At 41.7% G+C, this 20638-nt stretch overlaps 1 protein-coding gene across 1 annotated transcript; it reads right to left on the reverse strand.

Moving 5' to 3' along the window:
* Positions 1 to 350: 350 nt before the first annotated feature.
* On the reverse strand, positions 351 to 20381 carry LOC134803430 (putative pre-mRNA-splicing factor ATP-dependent RNA helicase PRP1). The gene is made up of 11 exons (XM_063776249.1): positions 20222 to 20381; positions 17524 to 17648; positions 15672 to 16702; positions 12906 to 13027; positions 10480 to 10616; positions 8586 to 8723; positions 6639 to 6761; positions 5188 to 5287; positions 3895 to 3985; positions 1681 to 1843; positions 351 to 788 (listed from the first exon to the last, which is right to left on the reverse strand). Exons 1-11 carry the CDS (start codon positions 20269 to 20271, stop codon positions 661 to 663), a joined length of 2208 nt encoding a protein of 735 aa, XP_063632319.1. The 5' UTR covers positions 20272 to 20381; the 3' UTR covers positions 351 to 660.
* Positions 20382 to 20638: the final 257 nt, after the last annotated feature.

Consider the following 20638-nt stretch of genomic DNA (forward strand, 5'->3'; position numbering starts at 1 on the left):
TGGTCACATTTGGCAAACCCCTCCCCCCTGTTGTGACGTCACATTTCTTCAACGAAATCGGCAAATATTCATTTAATATTTTATCAAAATATTTTTGGCAAAAGAAATATTAGTAATTTTATAACCCAAAACTGATTAAAAAATAAAATTAAACGAATAAAAACGAATATCGTTTCAAAAACTTGTTATTTAACTGTATAGCAAATAAAATAATTTAAATAAATTTTCGGTTACTGATGAAGTTAAAGTGACGTCACAAAGTTTGTGACTCCCGCCTCCCCCTTGTCACAACATGTCACATTTTCTTGACCCCCTCCCTCCCCCTAAACTTGTGATGTAATTAATGGATGACCCCTAATTATGCAATCCATCTTTAGTGCCTTATTTGCCCACGGTTTGCCGCGGCATTATGCTGAGTGGGGATCCTATTTTAGCGTCCAAATGTCTTTTATGTCTGCATGCCTTTCTTTTTTACATGTACTATGTTGTGGCGTTAAAATAAATGTATTTCTTCTTCTTATGTTATAATGTTGTCTTCGAGAACAACTGAATGTTAATAGATTTGTAGAACTAAACTTATTTTTTTTATCTCAAAGGCATCTTGGGCCACTCGCAGTGTCAGTGTATTAAGGTCTAGATTATAACTAGGTCCAGCTTAACCTAGAACCCCTCTTGGTAGGGCTTGGAGTCCAACCTTGCCTGCAGCAGCTCCAGCTGCCTTCGGGCTTCGCAGACGGGGAAATTGTTTAGCTCGTAGTACTGCGGAGCTATCTTTAGGAGCCATTCGGCTGGAAAAGAAAATAATATTGTTAGTTATAAGTCCTGTATAAGGGGTCATCCAAATTTCGATTATTTATACCTAGGCTAGTCGGTAGTGACCCTGCCTACGAAGCAGAAGGTCCCAGGTTTGAATCCTGGTAAGGGCATTTATGTGTATTCATCACAAATATTTGTTCCCGAGATATCATGTTTTCTATGTATATAAGTTTTTTTATATATGTGGATATACTTGGTCAAGCGGATCTTGTCAGTAGAAAAAGGCGGCAAATTTGAAAAATGTAGGCGCGAAGAGATATCGTCTCATAGAAAATTTTAATTTCGCGCCTTTTTCTACTGACAAGATTTGCTTGACCGTCTATATTAAATACATCGTCGTTTAGTACCCACAACTCAAGCCTTATTGAGCTTACTGTGGGACTAGGCCACTCTGTGTAAAATTGTCAGCCCCCTGGTTGTCCTCTCTGTACTGTCAGTACTCACGTTTGATGTCGGTGACTGTTCTGATGTAGTTCTTGGTGGTGAGCACGAACTCGTTGTAGATGACCCAGTCCGGCTTGTGGTCGAGGCACGTTGAGGGGTGCAGCTGTACTATCTGTCCTTCTCTGTACGTCAGTACTCACGTTTGATGTCGGTGACTGTTCTGATGTAGTTCTTGGTGGTGAGCACGAACTCGTTGTAGATGACCCAGTCCGGCTTGTGGTCGAGGCACGTTGAGGGGTGCAGCTGTACTATCTGTCCTTCTCTGTACGTCAGTACTCACGTTTGATGTCGGTGGCTGTTCTGATGTAGTTCTTGGTGGTGAGCACGAACTCGTTGTAGATGACCCAGTCCGGCTTGTGGTCGAGGCACGTGGAGGGGTGCAGCTGTACTATCTGTCCTTTTCTGTACGTCAGTACTCACGTTTGATGTCGGTGACTGTTCTGATGTAGTTCTTGGTGGTGAGCACGAACTCGTTGTAGATGACCCAGTCCGGCTTGTGGTCGAGGCACGTGGAGGGGTGCAGCTGAACTATCTGGTTGTCCTTCACGGTGAGGTAGTGCCCCGTGCGCTCTAAGTGTGCCACCTGTAACAAATCGTTCAGACAAATATATCATCATGTAGACCGCGGGCCAGAAGCATATATCGTCAGTCATCGCCATACAAGTGCATGTCACCAGCTGACGTTCTTTCCACCGCGATACAACCGGCTGACGATATTTTTTATTCACAATAGCATCTAAACCATCATCTGACAAAGTATCAAGCGGGAGGCGATGACTTAACACTTTCGCAACCAGGCAAAATTGCAAACAATACCCCAGAAACCGACAGTACTCGCTAGTCGGGCAACGACGTGCAACTCAATGCCGCACGCCGCGAACCCGCTAGTCGGGCAAGCGGCGGACGCTCAGGGCTGTGCCAAGTAACTTTCGTATAAGTAAAAAAAAAAATCTGAAAATAAAAAAATTAAATCTGCTGTCTCATCTGTTTAGGCTCCCCGTTTTGTTCTTCTCCTAATTCTAACTCCTATTGATACATACCCGTGTATGCAATTTCACGTAACTAACTAATAAGAATTTTTATTTTGTAATCGCATTAGGTAAAGTAAATAAAAATACAAAGTGAAGTAATAAAATATATCAACTGTACCAACTTTTAGACCACATAATAATCAGAAGACTTACAATTTTTTCTGTTAGTGGCAGTGGCAGCCCTGAGGTAGTGAAGATGCAATGCTTGCCCGCCTATCGGGCACTTCGGCGTCGCGTGTAGGTTTATAGCTCTTGCCCGACTAGCGGGTATGCCGGCATCTGAGTAAAGTTTACGAGTGCCCGAGAGTCGGGTACGCGGTGTCGAATGTGTTAATTGATTTTTATACGTGTTTCGGTGGCTGCTATTCCTCAACCCACCAAAGAAGGCAGCTGACGTCCACGAGGATTCATCATACATAGCCACTATACGAGTTTTCGCCCGGGAGGCTTACGCTCTTCCATCTGATCTACCAAGACCTTACCCAATACAGCGAATATTTCCACCATAAACGAGCCTTAGGGAGACCCTAGCGACATCTACCGAAAGAGTGTTATACTTCTTAAGCTTAATAGCATCGTTCGCAGACGTTTCTGCATGATACTAAATTATTCCAAATCACTTGAGAATGTTCGAAAATCAATGGGGGTGGCCGGTCGAAGTATTTAGCAGATGGCGCCAGCATAGCTTGCCCTGTCAATCCCTAGAATTGTGTCAAATTCTTGTTTTTTTAATAGAATATTATGCCCTGGATGCCCGCCCGTTAAGCCAAATCTCATAGAACTCAACTAGAGAAACGGGCAAGCTATGATGGCGCCATCTATGTAAACCTTTGACAGTGGCCAAACCCATTCCGTGTGCCTTACATTTTTGTTTGTTTCCATTATCTTACCTTTCCGGTGCATGCGCCACTAAACTCAAAACCGTTTTGAGAATCAATCATTATGGAAATTAGGTGTTCTGATACTTCCACATTTAAAATTTAGGGTATTTTGGGAAAAGAGCCTTCTGTGTATCGGTATTTATGAGCTTCAGTCCATTTGGAATTGGCCCATATTGGGGAAACTGCAAATGGAGAACGGTTAATTTTGGCAACAAGTTCATTTGCGTTTCATTCGTTATGAGAATAGTTTTTTTCAATATTGGTAGTATTTGATAATTAGTGTATTTTGAGTTTAGTGTCACATGCACCGGAATGTATTTTACGAACCGAAATAATCAAAAATAGGTAAGTATAGTCAAAAAGAATAGATAGTATAGAGGGGTCCTGTCATTGTAAATTTTGTAGTCACTGTAAATTTACTGCCATCTATCGACACACGACTAAAACTCAAAATGAAAACGTATAAAGTTATCAAAAAATGTATATATATGGGTAAATGATTTTATTATTTTTATATCATTTTGATCCATGTTCATTCACTGATATCTATGTGTTAAAATTGTTAAATATGAAACGGTGTCGTCACGCCATCTAGCCGAGGATAGGCTAAAGGTGTGTGCGGCATCTATTCGAGAATGACTTTTACTTGAATTCCGAGGCACGTTTTTTCCTTAGACTTTATTCGTCTTATACGAAGTTACATATGTCTTTGGTATAGTTACCTGCATGAAGAAACCATTGACGAGCGCTTTCCTTATGTTAATGTAGTAGTCTTTGCTTGTGAACTCTGTGCTAGTCCTCTTCAAATTAAACCTGAAAATTAATAATACTAAATTAGCATTACTTAGGTACCTATAGGTATTTTTTTAATGCTCATTGGGGCTGTCCATAAATTACGTCATCGATTTTTGACGATTTTTGACCCCCCCCCCCATATAATCATCCAAAAATCATGCTTCAAATGACCCCATTTCCTCCTACTTCATGCTACCGTCATCCGATGTCCAGACCCCCCCACCCCCTAAATTTGAAATGACGTAATTTATGAATAGCCCCATTGCTCGTAAAAAATATCTTATTCTACAAACTTGGCAGCTTAAGTAGATGGCGCTGTACGGCTCTATGAGGTAACGTTGTCATAGTCAAGTTTCATACTTTTGAAGTTCGCGTTCAAAAGTATGAAACTTGGTAGAGATACATAATTATATCTATGTATTTGGTTTTCCAGGGTGGTAGATACCTTATGACGCTGATTGTAGGTACTCGATGAGTTATTAATTAATATGAATTTTTAATTAATATCTCTTTGACATCATTCCTGTAGGAAAGGCTAATTCTTAAAATATTTTAAAACCGACTAAAAATAAAAGGTTTTTTAACATTCCTATATGTTTTAAAACCTATACCACAGAATAAATAATAGTACTACCGTACAGAAAGGAAACTTCCTACAAAACCGAAGTTTGACAGCGGTTCAGGGTCGAATCATGCTGTCCCTTTCTTAAATATGTCACTATACCTTTCGGCTATTTGGCAAAGGGACGTTAAGTTGACCGTAGTTATGCAGAAAACGACTAACTCGATTTTATCATCAATGCAGAAAGCGACCAAAGCCACTGAGTTAGGGTGTAAGTCACTTTGCCAAAAATAAAAAGTTGGTCGCTTTCTACAGAACTAGGGTCAGTTGTGTCAACCCTAATAATTGCTTGGAGCAATGCTGAGCCGAACGGAGCCGAGTTTGCCCGAAGAGAGGAGTTTCGAACCCCTGACTATACCAGATGTGACTCACTCCGCGATTTCGTCGCTTTGCAACAGGAAGCTACAAGTATATCCGTTCCACACCAATTTTGGTGGCTAGCCATAAGCCGCGCGTGGCGCTGTCGCCACCTAGCGGCCATATCTGTGCTGATCGTAACAGACGCGTTTTGTTAGAGAGTGAGTCTTCTGTACCTAGTACTATTATTTTATTCTGTGAATATACTTAGATTAGTTTGTTATGTTATGTTCTAGCGTACCTATCCATAATCCTGGAGAGCTGTTGGCGCACGTTGTCTCCTGATTTCAGCGACCGGTAGTTGATGAAGTTGTCATAGCACCAGTGCGGGTCTTCCATGTCTGCAAATAAAAATAAATATTATTATAGGACAATATTACACAGATCGGCCTAGTCCCACAGTAAGCTCAATAAGGCTTGTGTTGTGGTTACTAGACGACGATGTCTTATAACTTTAAACGAGCAATTCTTGTATATTTAATATATATTTCGGGGATCTCTGAAACGGCTCTAACGATTTAAATGAAGTTTGCTATATGGGGTTTTCGGGGGCGATAAATCGATCTAGGCGTCTCATCTCTGGGTAAACGCGCATTTTTAAGTTTTTGTACGTTTTCCGAGAAAAGCTTGGTCTCCCAGATATTATATATAATATACACATATATATAAATATATAAATACTTATATACATAGAAAACATCCATAACTCAGGAACAGATATTTGTGATGAACACAAATAAATGCCCTTGCCAGGATTCGAACCCGGGACCTCCTGCTTCGTCACTACCACTACCGACTACCGGTCACTACCGACTAGGCTAGGAGGCCGTTTATAAATAATAATAATTTAGCCTATATACGTCCCACTGCTGGGCACAGGCCTCCTCTCAAGCATGAGGGATTGGGCTATAGTCCCCACGCTGGCACAATGCGGGCTGGCGACTTCACATACACCTTTGAATTTCTTCGCGTATGTATGCAGGTTTCCTCACGATGTTTTCCTTCACCGAAAAGCTAGTGGTAAATATCAAAATGATATTTCGTAAAGTTCCGAAAAACTCATTGGTACGAGCTAGGATTTGAACCCGCGACCTCCGGATTGAAAGTCGGACGTCAGAAACACTTGCCACCTTATACATACTGTGCCTTAAACTGTTTTTGACAAGTTTTCACAGACAATAAAATATGACATCGATGCATCAAGGCGGTTTGTTAACAAGGGCCTACCGGAAAACGCGAAAATCGAAATTTAGTTATCTGCCTCTTTACCGCTCGAATACGCAAGAGTGATAGAGGTTAGCAAACGAAATTTTGATTTTCTTGTTTCGCGGTAGACCCCCAGATTGTGATGGATAGTGGTAGTGGCGCCCCCTACGCAGAGTTTTGCGTAATATTCCCTACTAGCTTTTACCCGCGACTTCGTCTGCGTGGAATTAGTACCAGCAGTTAGAGTAAATATAGCGCCTGGGTAAAATCTAATAGCAATAACGTTCAGCATAATATCCTTACACAAATTAACAGGCATTTCACTAATTTCAAACTATCTCTATGCCAAATTTAAACTATATCCTTTTAGCGGTTTAAGCGTGAAGAGGTAACAGACAGACAGAAAGACAGACAGACACACTTTCGCATTTATAATATTGGTATATATTGCTCGTTTAAAGGTAGGATTATGAGTATGCCACTGACTCTGCTTGAAGGCGTGGTAGACGTTGAGGAGCGTGAGGTGGTCGCCGTCGATGTGTGCGAAGCGCATCTTGGCCTCGTCCGCGGCCTTCCGCGCCTCGTTCGGCCTCACGAAGCATTGGGGCACTGTAACATACAAATTAAATATAAATAATCTTCTTTTGAAGGTAGTTATGTGCCAGGATTTAACGATTCTCTAGAAAAAGGTAAAAAACGGCCTAAAATGGTTCGTCAAGAAAATAATTAAGCTATGACTACACCTTATAAAATAAAGTTCCACCCATGCGAAGCGGGCGGGTCGCTAGTTGAAAAATAAATATGACTAACGACTCGCCCCGGCCCCGCAAGGGTTACACAGCCGTAACAAATTATACATATAAATTAACCTTCCTCAAGAATCACTTTATTGACAGGTGAAAACCGCATAAAAATCCGTTCAGTAGTTTTTGAGTTTATCACGAACATACATATACACAAACAGACAGACGGGGCAGGGGACTTTGTTTTATAAGGTGTATGATAAGAAAATATACGAATGCTTTCGGGAAAGGAAGCTATAGTGTAAAAATTGCAAATGGGAGAAATCACGACTTGGAACGATTTCCGAAAAATACAGTATACACCCAATTATTCTGCCGACGCGATACATCATCTGCGGGACTTCAAGGATTAATGATGTCATTGATGTAGTCAGCAGCAATAGTTGCTATGCGGGCGAGGTGTTCAAAATGATCTTGGCGCGACTTTATTGTTAAGAGCGCGGCCACACTAGCGGTTTGCGAGCGAGTTGGAAGCGAAGCGAGAGCGCAGCGAGGGCGATACGCGCTCGCGGCGAACACCTCGCCCGCATAGCAACTTCTGCCGCTGACTGTATGTTGTTTTCACTCTAACATTACTTACCAGACAGCATGGCAGTGATGGAGAGGATCTCGTTGGAGCAGTTGTGGTTGCAGCTCGCGATCAGCATTTTAGCCAGTTGGGGGTCGAGGGGGAACTCCGCCATCACCGAGGTCTGTCAGGTTGCTATATGACTACAGGCTCCGGACTCACCCGACAGCATGGCTGTGATGGAGAGGATCTCGTTGGAGCAGTTGTGGTTGCAGCTCGCGATCAGCATTTTAGCTAGTTGGGGGTCGAGGGGGAACTCCGCCATCACCGAGGTCTGTCAGGTTGCTATATGACTACAGGCTCCGGACTCACCCGACAGCATGGCTGTGATGGAGAGGATCTCGTTGGAACAGTTGTGGTTGCAGCTCGCGATCAGCATTTTAGCTAGTTGGGGGTCGAGGGGGAACTCCGCCATCACCGAGGTCTGTCAGGTTGCTATATGACTACAGGCTCCGGACTCACCCGACAGCATGGCTGTGATGGAGAGGATCTCGTTGGAGCAGTTGTGGTTGCAGCTCGCGATCAGCATTTTAGCTAGTTGGGGGTCGAGGGGGAACTCCGCCATCACCGAGGTCTGTCAGGTTGCTATATGACTACAGGCTCCGGACTCACCCGACAGCATGGCAGTGATGGAGAGGATCTCGTTGGAACAGTTGTGGTTGCAGCTCGCGATCAGCATTTTAGCTAGTTGGGGGTCGAGGGGGAACTCCGCCATCACCGAGGTCTGTCAGGTTGCTATATGACTACAGGCTCCGGACTCACCCGACAGCATGGCTGTGATGGAGAGGATCTCGTTGGAGCAGTTGTGGTTGCAGCTCGCGATCAGCATTTTAGCTAGTTGGGGGTCGAGGGGGAACTCCGCCATCACCGAGGTCTGTCAGGTTGCTATATGACTACAGGCTCCGGACTCACCCGACAGCATGGCTGTGATGGAGAGGATCTCGTTGGAGCAGTTGTGGTTGCAGCTCGCGATTAGCATTTTAGCCAGTTGGGGGTCGAGGGGGAACTCCGCCATCACCAAGGTCTGTCAGGTTGCTATATGACTACAGGCTCCGGACTCACCCGACAGCATGGCTGTGATGGAGAGGATCTCGTTGGAGCAGTTGTGGTTGCAGCTCGCGATCAGCATTTTAGCCAGTTGGGGGTCGAGGGGGAACTCCGCCATCACCGCGCCGAGGTCTGTCAGGTTGCCGTCGTCATCTGAAAACACATCATCACCATGTTAAATATCTTTTGCCTGCATTATAGTTAACAAAATATTGACAGTATAACCAAAGAAAATAGAGTGTCTAGAGGCGGATTGTCAAAGTAAATTATGTAGCCACTGTAAATTTACAGCCATCTTTCGACAGAAGATTAACACATTCAACACCAAGAACCCGACTGTCGGGTACACTGTTCGTAGCGACTACGCGCTACATACGACGAAACCGTGGCTACGCGCTACGAGCGTAACCCGTAGCACTTAGTGGTATTGAATGTGTTAAAACTGTTGGAACGCCATTTGACTTTGATCCTTATTCTTTCACTGATATGTGTTAACTTGTTAAATATTAATATTAACGCCATCTACTCGACACTAGGCCAAAGGTATGGTGCAATCTGTTCGAGCGATGGCGCCATAACTTTCAGCCTACTCTCGAGTAGATGGCGTTAATATTAATTTTTAACAAGTTAACATATATCAGTGAAAGAATAAGGATCAAAGTCAAATGGCGTTTAACAGTTTTAATCTTCTGTCAAAGATGGCAGTAAATGTACTGTAGCTACATAATTTACCATGACAGTAACTATCTCTTTCAAATTCTCTTTGGTATAACACAGCGACCATTGGCAGACCCTATCACGTTGAAATAAGGTTCACGATCACTATTATTTATCCCTGCCGACGATAAACTAACGGAATATAACTCTGTACTCTGTAAATTTCATTCGATACCGTGACGTGACGACGCGTTTGCGTTAAGTCTCATTTTATATGAGATTTTGAGTTTTCAAAACATCCGCGCGCGGTTCAAAATCCCATACAAAAATAGACATAACGCAAACGCGAACGCTCGTCACAGAATGTCGTACGGGCTCGAAGTTGTCAGCAAATCGTTGATGATTTAAGTCGTAAAACCCGTTGGACAGAAGGCTGTGGAAGCAACACATACAGTTTCAAGTACATTACGCAAAAATTACTGTGATACTTAGGGCATACTGAAAATTCCTGGACTGGCCACTTAGAAATAATAAGATATCTCATATATCAGAATCCAGAAACTTTCAGTATGGCCATGAAAATTTACCCTGTAGGGGTGTCATCCATTAATTATGTCACGCGAATTTCTAGGTTAATTTTATAACACAAAACCGATTACGAAAGAAAATTAAACGAATAAAAACGGTTATCGTTTAAAACCCGTTATTAACCTGTACAGCGAATTTAAAAAAAATATGTTTTCGGTTACTGTGGGCGCAGCACGGTTCCATTTTTATCGTCTATGACTATGCGCGTCCCTTTCGCACTTACGTACTTGTTAGAACGTGACAGGCATGGTGACAAGGGATAAAAACGCGACCGTGCTACGCCGCCTGATGTAGTTAAAGTGACGTCACAAAGTTTGTGACTCCCCCCTACCCCTTGTCACATGTTACATTTTGTTGAAACCCTCCCTCCCCCTAAACGTGTGATGTAATTAATGGATGGCCCCGTATTTCGATTTAAATAAAGCATTTTGTTCCATTGCGAAGTTGTGTAGAATAGAATAGTGTAGTTTCTAAAACGCTTAATATTCAAAGAATAAATAAATTTAGACTCAGAATAAATTTAAAAGTGGAAAAATTACTGTCTTGGGTGAGACTTGAACTCACGGCCTCTGGATATGGCTTAATATTCGTTTTTTTCTATGAAAGTATCTGATCGTAAGAATGATTATATTATATAATCTAAGGTTTGGAATAGAAAACTCACCTAAAGCGGCCAGATAGTTGAGGAGCTCCAATGCCCTCATAAGGGTCTCCGGGGCCGGCGGGTCCATGAAGTCAAAATGCACCAGGTCGTCTATGCCCAGCTTTTTCAACTGCAAAACTACAGACCCTAAGTTCGATCTGCAACGGGCAATGCGGGTGGCATTAGTTCGCTGCACCATACTATACGTGTACACCAGTTGCACGGACATTCATTAGCGATAATAATAAGTTTTTGGCAAAAATTACATTTTCGGTACAAGCTTTTATCGTTGACTGTACTTTTCTTTGCACAGTCAACTAATACTCATCGAGACCATTCGATGAGTATTACCACAATTAGGTTGCGTTGTTTTATCACAGAGTTCTTATGGCCACCTCCTGTCTCCATCATCAGATCAGCTCGATGGTACCATAATATTGCATTGTCATTCAACTTACATATTTATGCAAATTTTCAGCTTCATTGGAAGTCGGAAAGTGGGTCAAATTTAGCATGCAAGATTTGACCCGTACAAACATAGTTACATATTTACATACATATGATACATAGGTACATTACAAGTTAAATAAAAGCTTGTAAAAATCAGTGTAAATCATTAGGAAAGTAAAGTTTTTACGCGTAATGTAATTTTACACCAGAAGAATATACCTCATATTACTATCACAACTGAGACAAATGATATCAGATACATTGTATATATATATTTTTTAGTATAATAGGGAATACTACGCGAAACTCTGCGTAGGGGGCGCCAGCTACAGTCGCGTCACTATGTGCACTTCTGCAAGCGCGGACTTCTGCCAGAAGGGTGTGGTGTTTCGGCGGTTCCGGGGCAACCTGCCGAACCCTACGAGTACACCAAGTTAGAGTAGTCAGACGACGCCACGGACCCACGCTGTTATGTCGTCGCCCAAATCACAGAATAAATAATAGTACTAGGTACAGAAGACTCACTGTCTAACAAAGCGCGTCTGTTGCGATCAGGACAGATATGGCCGCTAGGTGGCGCCAGCGCCACGCGCGGCTTATGGCTAGCCACCAATATTGGTGTGGAACGGATGTACTTTTAGCTACCTGTAGCAAAGCGACGAAATCGCGGAGTGAGCCACGCCTGCCCAAATCTAACATTGAATTCGTCAATTGTTTTTATTTGTAATTTTATTTGTTTATCTTGTATTCTAGTTTTGTAGTTTGACAGTGCCTTGGTTTTTACTGTAATGCTGTGTCACTTGTTTGAGTAATAAATAAATAACGCTCGGTAAACACAACCCTCCTATGACAGTTGGGTTAAGGGGGGGAAATATAATGTTTGTGCAACTGGTGTTAATAAGTGGTACTAAAAAGAATAGAGCCTAAAATTAAATTAAAGTAATTAAACAAAATACTTTATGTTACAGACATAATTTTGGATCAAGTGAAAGTATTCTATTCTTTTTAGACGCAACATCAATTCGAGATTGCTATAATTTTATTTTTATCATGTTATATCATTGTTATTTATAATTTTTACAAAACATTTTGTTGTCCCCCCTTATTGTTATGTGATTATGTCGAAAATAGTAATTAATCACCAGTTTATGATGTCCCATTGTTGGGCACAGGGCTCTTATTGTACATAAGAGGGTTTAGGCCAGTCCCCAGAGTCCAGTAATTGTTATCTAACACATGATGGTCATTCATTATAAACCATATTATTTTTAATTAATCTTTATAAATATTATTTATTTATTTAATCTTTATTGCACAAAAGAAAAACCTTATAGTACAAAAGGTGGACTTAATGCCATAAGGCATTCTCTACCAGTCAACCATTCGTAGGTTTCTTTACGATGTTTACAAAAAAACCGGTCAAGTGCGAGTCGGACTCGCACACGAAGGGTTCCGTACCATTACCTATAAAAACGGTCACCCATCCAAGTACTGACCCCGCCCGACGTTGCTTAACTTCTGTCAAAAATCACGTTTGTTTTATGGGAGCCCCACTTAAATCTTTATTTTATTCTGTTTTTAGTATTTGTTGTTATAGCGGCAACAGAAATACATTATCTGTGAAAATTTCAACTGTCTAGCTTTCACGGTTCGTGAGATACAGCCTAGTGACAGACGGACGGACGGACGGACAGCGGAGTCTTAGTAATAGGGTCCCGTTTTACCCTTTAGGTACGGAACCCTAAAAACTGGTGAATACCGAATAGTTTTGTTTCAAGGCTCGGTCATAGCAACCAAAATTTGGTGGTAAGAAGGTTTGAGTTCCAGTTCGACTAAGGATACTATTTGACATCATTCTACGCCGGGAATCTCCCATCATTTTGACACAGCCAGGCCTCCGCTTACTTTACGAGTGCGGTATTGTATGAAATTTGGCATTTTTCGCTGGCAAAAGCTAGGTAGGTAAATATAGCCCCCGCTACTACCACCCCAGTCACCTCAAGATCTCCGGATATGTGTTGTCCTGCATCTCGTTCTTGTAGGCCTTCTCCGTGTAGAGCCGGAAGCACTTGCCGGGCCGGGTGCGGCCGGCGCGTCCGGCGCGCTGCTGGGCCGACGCCTGCACAGAAACAGTTATATTATAAATAATTAAATTAAATTAAATAATCATTTATTTCAGGCAAGACCCATACAAGTGTTAGTAACAGGACTTAAATACTAATGTTAGAATGTTAGAGCAATAATAAATCCATATCCATACTAATAATATTAATAGCTGAACCGATTTAGATGAAATTTGGTATAGAGATTGTTTGTGCCCCGAGGAAGGACATAGGATAGTTTTATCCCAGAAATCATCTCTTAAAGGGGTGGAATTTTGTATGGCGCCTGAACAACAACTGCACAACAAACTTTGTCAATAGGAACTGTCCCGTCCGCGCGGTTTAGCACCGGCGGGGGAAGGACAAAGGGTATTTTCATTCTAGCAATCACCCTTTACGGGGATGAAAAGGGGGGTTGAAGATTGTATGGGGATTCAATCTCAACACAACGCAGATTGAATAAAATAATAGCTACCTACGTAAATTAGTAATACCACGCTGACGGAGTCGCGGGAAAAAGCTAGTAAATAAATATTAGGGACATCTTATACAGATCAACCTAGCCCCAAACTAAGCAAAGCTTGTACTATGGGTGCTAGGCGACGATATACATACTTATATAGATAAATACATACATAGAAAACACCCATGACACTAGAGAATTCTAGTATTCTAATATCGAGTAGCGGTACTGATATTTCCGCTACTCGATGCTAGATGTCGACTGCGAAAATAATAGTCGTTTTGGTACCAAAACTGATGTATGGAGTGAGCACTCTATTCTTACTATATTTCTCTATGGTAACAGTTTTATACCACTAGAGGGTGCCCACAAGGAGGCGTTCTATCCCCACTATTATGGACCCTAGCGGTGGACCAACTTCTTGCAATCATGTCAGGCCAAGACTTTGACACACAAGGATATGCCGACGACCTTGTAGTTATCGTCAAAGGCCCTTGCCTCAGCACCATATCCAACCTAATGCAAGGAGCTCTAAACACAATATTCAAATGGTGTAGAGAAAATGACTTGTCCATTAATCCGAGCAAGACTGTAATAGTACCATTCACAAGGAAACCGAAGCTCGATAAACTAATAAAACCAAGACTTAATGGACAAATAATACCGTTCTCGGAAGAGGTCAAGTATCTAGGGGTCACTTTTGACCAAAAGTTAACTTGGAACCCTCACCTGAGAAACATTATGCAAAAAGCGAAAATGGCCATGTGGTCATGCTGTCGAATGGCAGGAGCAAGATGGGGCTTAAGACCCAAAATTGCTATGTGGTTATACACAGCGGTAGTGAGGCCAATTGTCACCTACGCCTCCGCAGTCTGGTGTAACAAAACCAACCAAAAGACAGCAATAGACACTCTAAACAGCCTGCAACGCACGGCTTGTTTAACAGCAACAGGCGCCTTCTCCTCGACACCGGGAGCGGCCCTAGATGCACTGCTAGACATCATACCACTCCACCTGCAGGTGCAAAAGGAGGCCAAGCAGTGCGTCTACAGAATATGCACGCTAAACAGGCCAAAATGGCGCTCTCAGGCATTAGCCAATCTAAAGGCCTGGGTCTTTGCAAATAGAACCCTTAGCATGCCCACTGATGACACGCACACCGAATGTCATCTCACCAAACTGTACACAGTAGAAATACCTCCTAGAGACAAATGGACCAACAACCAAATGTACGTCGAAGAGGGAAGCCACGTTTGGTATACAGATGGTTCCAAAAAAGGCAATGATGTAGGATGTGGGATCTATGGTGAGAGACCTAAGCTCAGAGCTAGCGTCAGCATGGGCACACAGGCCTCAATCTTCCAGGCAGAAGTCTTCGCCATCAACAAATGCGCGGAGATCAACCTGGATAGAAACCTAAGACACCAGCATATCTACATCAACTCAGACAGCCAGGCTGCTCTGCTGGCACTAGAATCCCTTGAGTCAAACTCAAAACTAGTCCAGAACTGTAAAACAAACCTAAATGCACTGGCTAACTCCAACAAGGTCACACTTAGATGGGTACCAGGGCACTCCGACATTAACGGAAACGAAGAAGCGGACGAACATGCTAGAAAGGGCGCAGACACACCCCTGGTCGGCCCAGAACCGTTCTGTGGAATCACAAAACGGGATGCATATTCTCTGCTCAGCAAGTTAGAAAAAACGAGAGCAACCGAGTGGTGGAAGTTCGTTAAAGGACAAGAACACTCGAAAGCTCTAATCAAAGGGTTCAACAGCAGAACTGCTAAGGAGCTTTTAGGACTCAAAAGGCACAAAACCTGCGCGGTGACCAGAATACTGACTGGACACTGTAAGTTGAATAAACATATGTTTCAAATTGGGAAGAAACAAGATGCGACATGCAGGTTCTGTCAGGAGTCAGAGGAGACTGCAATGCACATTCTCTGCTCTTGTGGACCACTAATGTCAAAAAGAAGTACCTACCTAGGGCGACACGTAGTGCAACCCTATGAGGTACAGAACATTACGGCCCAAAGAATCTGGAACTTTCTGGATGCAACGGGCATTAGTAATGAACTTTAAAGGGCCGTCACAATAGATCAATGCTGGTCGATGCGACACTCAAAGGCCCACAACACCACAATAATAATAAATAATAATAATGGTAACAGTGAGTAGGTGATGCTTCTTACCTTACTAATTGGAGACACCAATAGCGACTCCACTCTGATGCGAGGATTATACACCTTCTGTTTTGCAAATCCTGGGTCAATCACGAACACCACTCCATCAATGGTCAGCGAAGTCTCAGCAATATTGGTCGACACAACCACCTTCCGTCCTATCGCTCCATTTGACCTGTTCGGAGGCGCTGGTTCAAAGATTCTCTGCTGCAGATTCGGTGGCAAGGTTGAATATAGCGGTATACATTTTAACTCTCCAGCATCTGGTCCTAAATTGTCTATTTCTCTTTTAATTCGCTTACAAGCGTCTTCTATTTCTTCTTGGCCAGTTAGGAAAAGAAGTATATCACCAGCGATCTCTTCGCATATATGAATTTGGACTACAGTACGAATGGCTGCTTCTAGATAGTCTCGTTCAGGCTGCGGTGTGTAGAATATCTCTACAGGATGAGTACGACCCGGTACATTCATGAGCGGAGCATTGTCGAAGTACTGCTGGAATTTACCAGCGTCTAACGTGGCAGACATGATAACTAGCTTCAAATCTGTGCGCTGTTTGATAACCTCCTTCAGCACACCCATCAATATATCTGTAGCCAGCGTCCTTTCGTGAGCTTCATCAAGAAGAATCACTCTGTATTGATCTAACATAGGGTCTGACATGGCTTCTCGCAACAACATACCATCTGTCATGTATTTGAGTAAGGTGTGTGGTCCGGAGCAGTCTTCGAAACGGATGCTGTAACCAACTTGCTGACCGAGAACCACATCCATTTCTTCAGCGACTCGCTGGGCTACAGACATAGCGGCTACTCTCCTAGGTTGGGTGCAAGCGACTCCCTTAGATTTGCCAGCAGTGACAGCAGCGAACTCAACGCTCCACTGTGGTATTTGCGTGGTCTTGCCGGAGCCGGTTTCGCCGACGAGTACGACGCACTGGTGCGTGTTGAGGAGTCTCATGAAGTCGTTTTTGTACTCCCACACAGGGAGGCCGAGGCGGCGCCGAAGGAGCTCGTGGTAGCGCTGCGAGTGCGGGAGACCTGACGAAAAAGAATTTGTTGGAAAATGGAGCTTAATTGCCTTTAGTCTTAATTAGACTTTATAGAATTCAATGTCGCTTTTTATTTCTAGAACTAGAAATTGGCTATCGTAGAATACATAAGATATTTAACTAATTTTTGTATGAAGAGATGATTTGTGTGGAGCCAGATTAAACATACTTCTGTTGATAATTAAACAAGGTGTTTGATTGAAGTTTTCCCTTCGAACCAGAGTCCAAGATTGTATGTTTTGTGTGTGTGTGACATTAAACTTCATATATTTATTTTATACATAAAATATTGTGTCATCCATCATCTGATGATGATGGATAAAACCAGTAAAACCAATAAAAATCATTTATTTTCATTGCATCATAAGTACAAAATTTTCCAGAAAGTTATGAAATAATGATATGTGATATTCCATGGGAGAAGGTACCTTATGGCGGATGGCGCTTACGTCGCATAGAGCCGCAATAGTATTGGAGCGGCGTCTTAACATTTTGCCATTTAAAAAAGAAATTCTCTTAATTTTAGGATTTTGAAGACTTAATAATTTGTATTATAACCACCTACCAGTTTACTTTTACTTTGGGTTTTTTTAATACCATGTCGGTGGCAAACAAGCATACGTCCCGCCTGATGTTAGCAGTCACCATAGCCTATGGACGCCTGCAACTCCAGAGGTGTTACTTGCCATTGTCAACCCTTTAAGAAATTGCGTTAAAATCACCAAGGGGGAGGGGGCGTCAAAAATAGGCCAAATATGATCACATGATTTCTGGACAAGCCCTTAGGAGGATAGAATGTTACTAAGTTACCTGTAAGCGGATTGACTCCTGGCGTGCTGGTGGCAGTAGGTGGCATGGCAGAGCCCAGTGTAGCCCCACTGTCTGAACTCTCCCCCTTCTCCCCTTTAGCGGCCGCTGCAGCCGCCTTCTCCTCTCTGAAACATTCATTAGCATATTTCAGATTTTTGATATGAAGTATGTAATAAATTTTATATCTAAGCAAGTTGTACGGTCTATTCTGATGACCGGTCTGGCCTAGTGGGTAGTGACCCTGCCTGCTAAGCAGATGGTCCTGGGTTTGAATTCCGGTAATTTATTTCTGTGATGATGAACACAGATATCTGTTCCTGAGTCATGGGTGTTTTCTATGTATATAAGTATGTATTTATCTATATAAGTATGTTTATATTGCCACCTAGTAGTACAAACTATGCTTAGTTTGAGGCTAGGTTCATCTGTGTAAGATGTCCCCATTATTTATTTATACTAATTGCAAGCTGACTTGGATCGGTTAACGGAGTGGACCTCGCAGTGGATATTGAAATTGAATGTTAACAAATGCGCAGTCCTGCACCTCGGTAAAAAAAATCCTATGGTCCAATACATGATAGGAAACACTCCAATTGCAGCGGTGACGTCTCAAAAGGATCTCGGTGTGACAGTTACAAATAACCTGAAGTGGGGTGAGCACATAAATAACATAGTCAAAAAGGCAAATTCGTTCTTGTATGTTATAAAACACTCATTTCAATGCATATCTGTTAAAGTTTTTATCAAAATTTACAAAACATATGTCCGCCCCTTGCTTGAATATGCTTTCCAAGTATGGAATCCTTATTTTGTCAAAGACATTGACCTTCTAGAGAATGCGCAGCGAAGAGCCACCAAGATTCCTTTTAAGCTGAAACGCCTACCTTATGAAGAAAGGCTAAAAGTACTAAAACTGCCCACACTCAAAGCCAGGAGAGCGAGAGGAGACCTCATCGAGTGTTTTAAGATTGTTACCCACTGTTACAACCTCCCTGACATTCACGAATTAATCAATATGAGAACTATCAGCCGCGAGACCCGAGGTCACAGCCTAAGAATTGTTCGCACTCCCACTACTACTAAAGCTGCATATCATTCCTTGTCCAACCGTGTCGTGGTGGCTTGGAACCGTTTACCGGATAGTGTTGTGACTGCTCCTTCGGTCAATGTGTTTAAAAACAGATTGGACAAGTGGCTTTTAAACAATAAGATAGACGATGTTACTTAGTGATGTGATATGACTTTACAAACTTTGAACTATATAGTACTGGACACTGTGTGACATAGGCTCATCAGCTAAATAGCTGCTCGCCTATAATTATATAATAATAATAATAATAAGGCGGAAGGCGGTAATTTTGGACACGGCGCGTATAATACGTCGATTCCTCACTCTGCGGCCCTGACCACCGGCAGCTTGGACCCTGCCCCGCTGCCGGCGGCACCCTAGGTTAGGTTTTTTATAATGTGTTTATATATTTTTGTTATGTTTTGTAAGTGTTTTTATATTTTACTTTTATACTCACATTGTAAAACCCTAACCTAAGACCCTAATTGAATAAAGAGAATAATAATAATAGTACGTCGATTCCTCACTCTGCGGCCCTGACCACCGGCAGCTTGGACCCTGCCCCGCTGCCGGCGGCACCCTAGGTTAGGTTTTTTATAATGTGTTTATATATTTTTGTTATGTTTTGTAAGTGTTTTTATATTTTACTTTTATACTCACATTGTAAAACCCTAACCTAAGACCCTAATTGAATAAAGAGAATAATAATTATGTATTCTGAAAAAAAAATCTAGCAATGTCACTACTTCAAAACCACATTAAAAAAAATATTTTTATTTTTCATATGGTAACCAGTATTAGTTTATTTGGTGATGCAAATTTGCAAATCGAAATAAAGTACATATGTAATTTCAAAATGTGAAGCAAATCAAATTGAATGTAACATAAAAAGCTGTAACTATGGAAAAAAGTCAAACAAACTGCTAGCTATAAATTGGTAAGGATAATTAATGACATCAATAAAAATCCAAAGGAATTTAATTATGAACATGTTACACCTACATACCTACAGTTTGTTTCTTTTAGCATTAGAAAAAAGGTAAACGATCTTGATGTGTCTTTTAATTGAAAAACACGTTTTAAAAATAAGTCACGGGAAATATGTAACAATTATGAATCTAATACGATCATTTATATTCTTCTGCTTTCATAAACAATAGTTACTGATTTCCAAAAAGCGTTTTTCAATTAAAATACTTGTCAAGATCGCTTACCTTCTTTCTAATGCTAAAAAAACCAACTATACACCATAATCATAAATATGAAGAAAGTACCTTTCATGCATATCACTGCGAGAAGAGGAACCAAACGATTTAGGCCTTTGTTATAAAAATATAACTGATTTGTTGAAAAAACACTTGAGGAAAGTGTTTTATGCAAATTTATACATATCGTTGGATCGATTTAGAGACAACCGGTAAAAAAGTCAAGCTGCCACCAAAACCTAGAGACGATGCCAAAACAAAACCAAGGACTAACGTTTTAAGTTACCTATTTCAAGTAAGTAGCCTCTCAAAATAGAAACAATATGATTGTTTTGAGGACTAAGCATTTCTTTTGAAACATGCGAAAAAAGAAAAAACAGTGATAAATCGAGCATGGCACAGGAAAAATAAATGTGCTACTAACCTTTTCTTTTTAATGAAGGGGTCCATGACTTCGATTCGTCGTTTGGACATTTTAGACGATACACATAGAACGCGGGGTTTTAAATACAGTAACTTCTTTTTCACCACTCAATAATACCATGGAGTATGGACCAACAAAATGGCGACACACACGAAACGACTGAAACGAGGCAGCATCGACAAACAAACACTACACTTAAAAAAAACGGTGATTGTCTTTGGCTTTAGTGTTGCAACTGTTAAAAAATATAGTTTCAACATACAAAACATCGTATTGCGCAATATATTTGATTTAAAATTATCTTGTCTTTCTCTATTATCGTTAGAAAGAGTGAGATGGGTAACTGTCATCATTCATTAATATTGAGCGTCTACAGAAGACTTAACAAGACATAACGGTTATTTACACGCAGATCTT

The sequence above is a fragment of the Cydia splendana genome, chromosome 26, assembly GCF_910591565.1.
Source record: "Cydia splendana chromosome 26, ilCydSple1.2, whole genome shotgun sequence".
Lineage (NCBI taxonomy): Eukaryota > Metazoa > Arthropoda > Insecta > Lepidoptera > Tortricidae > Cydia > Cydia splendana.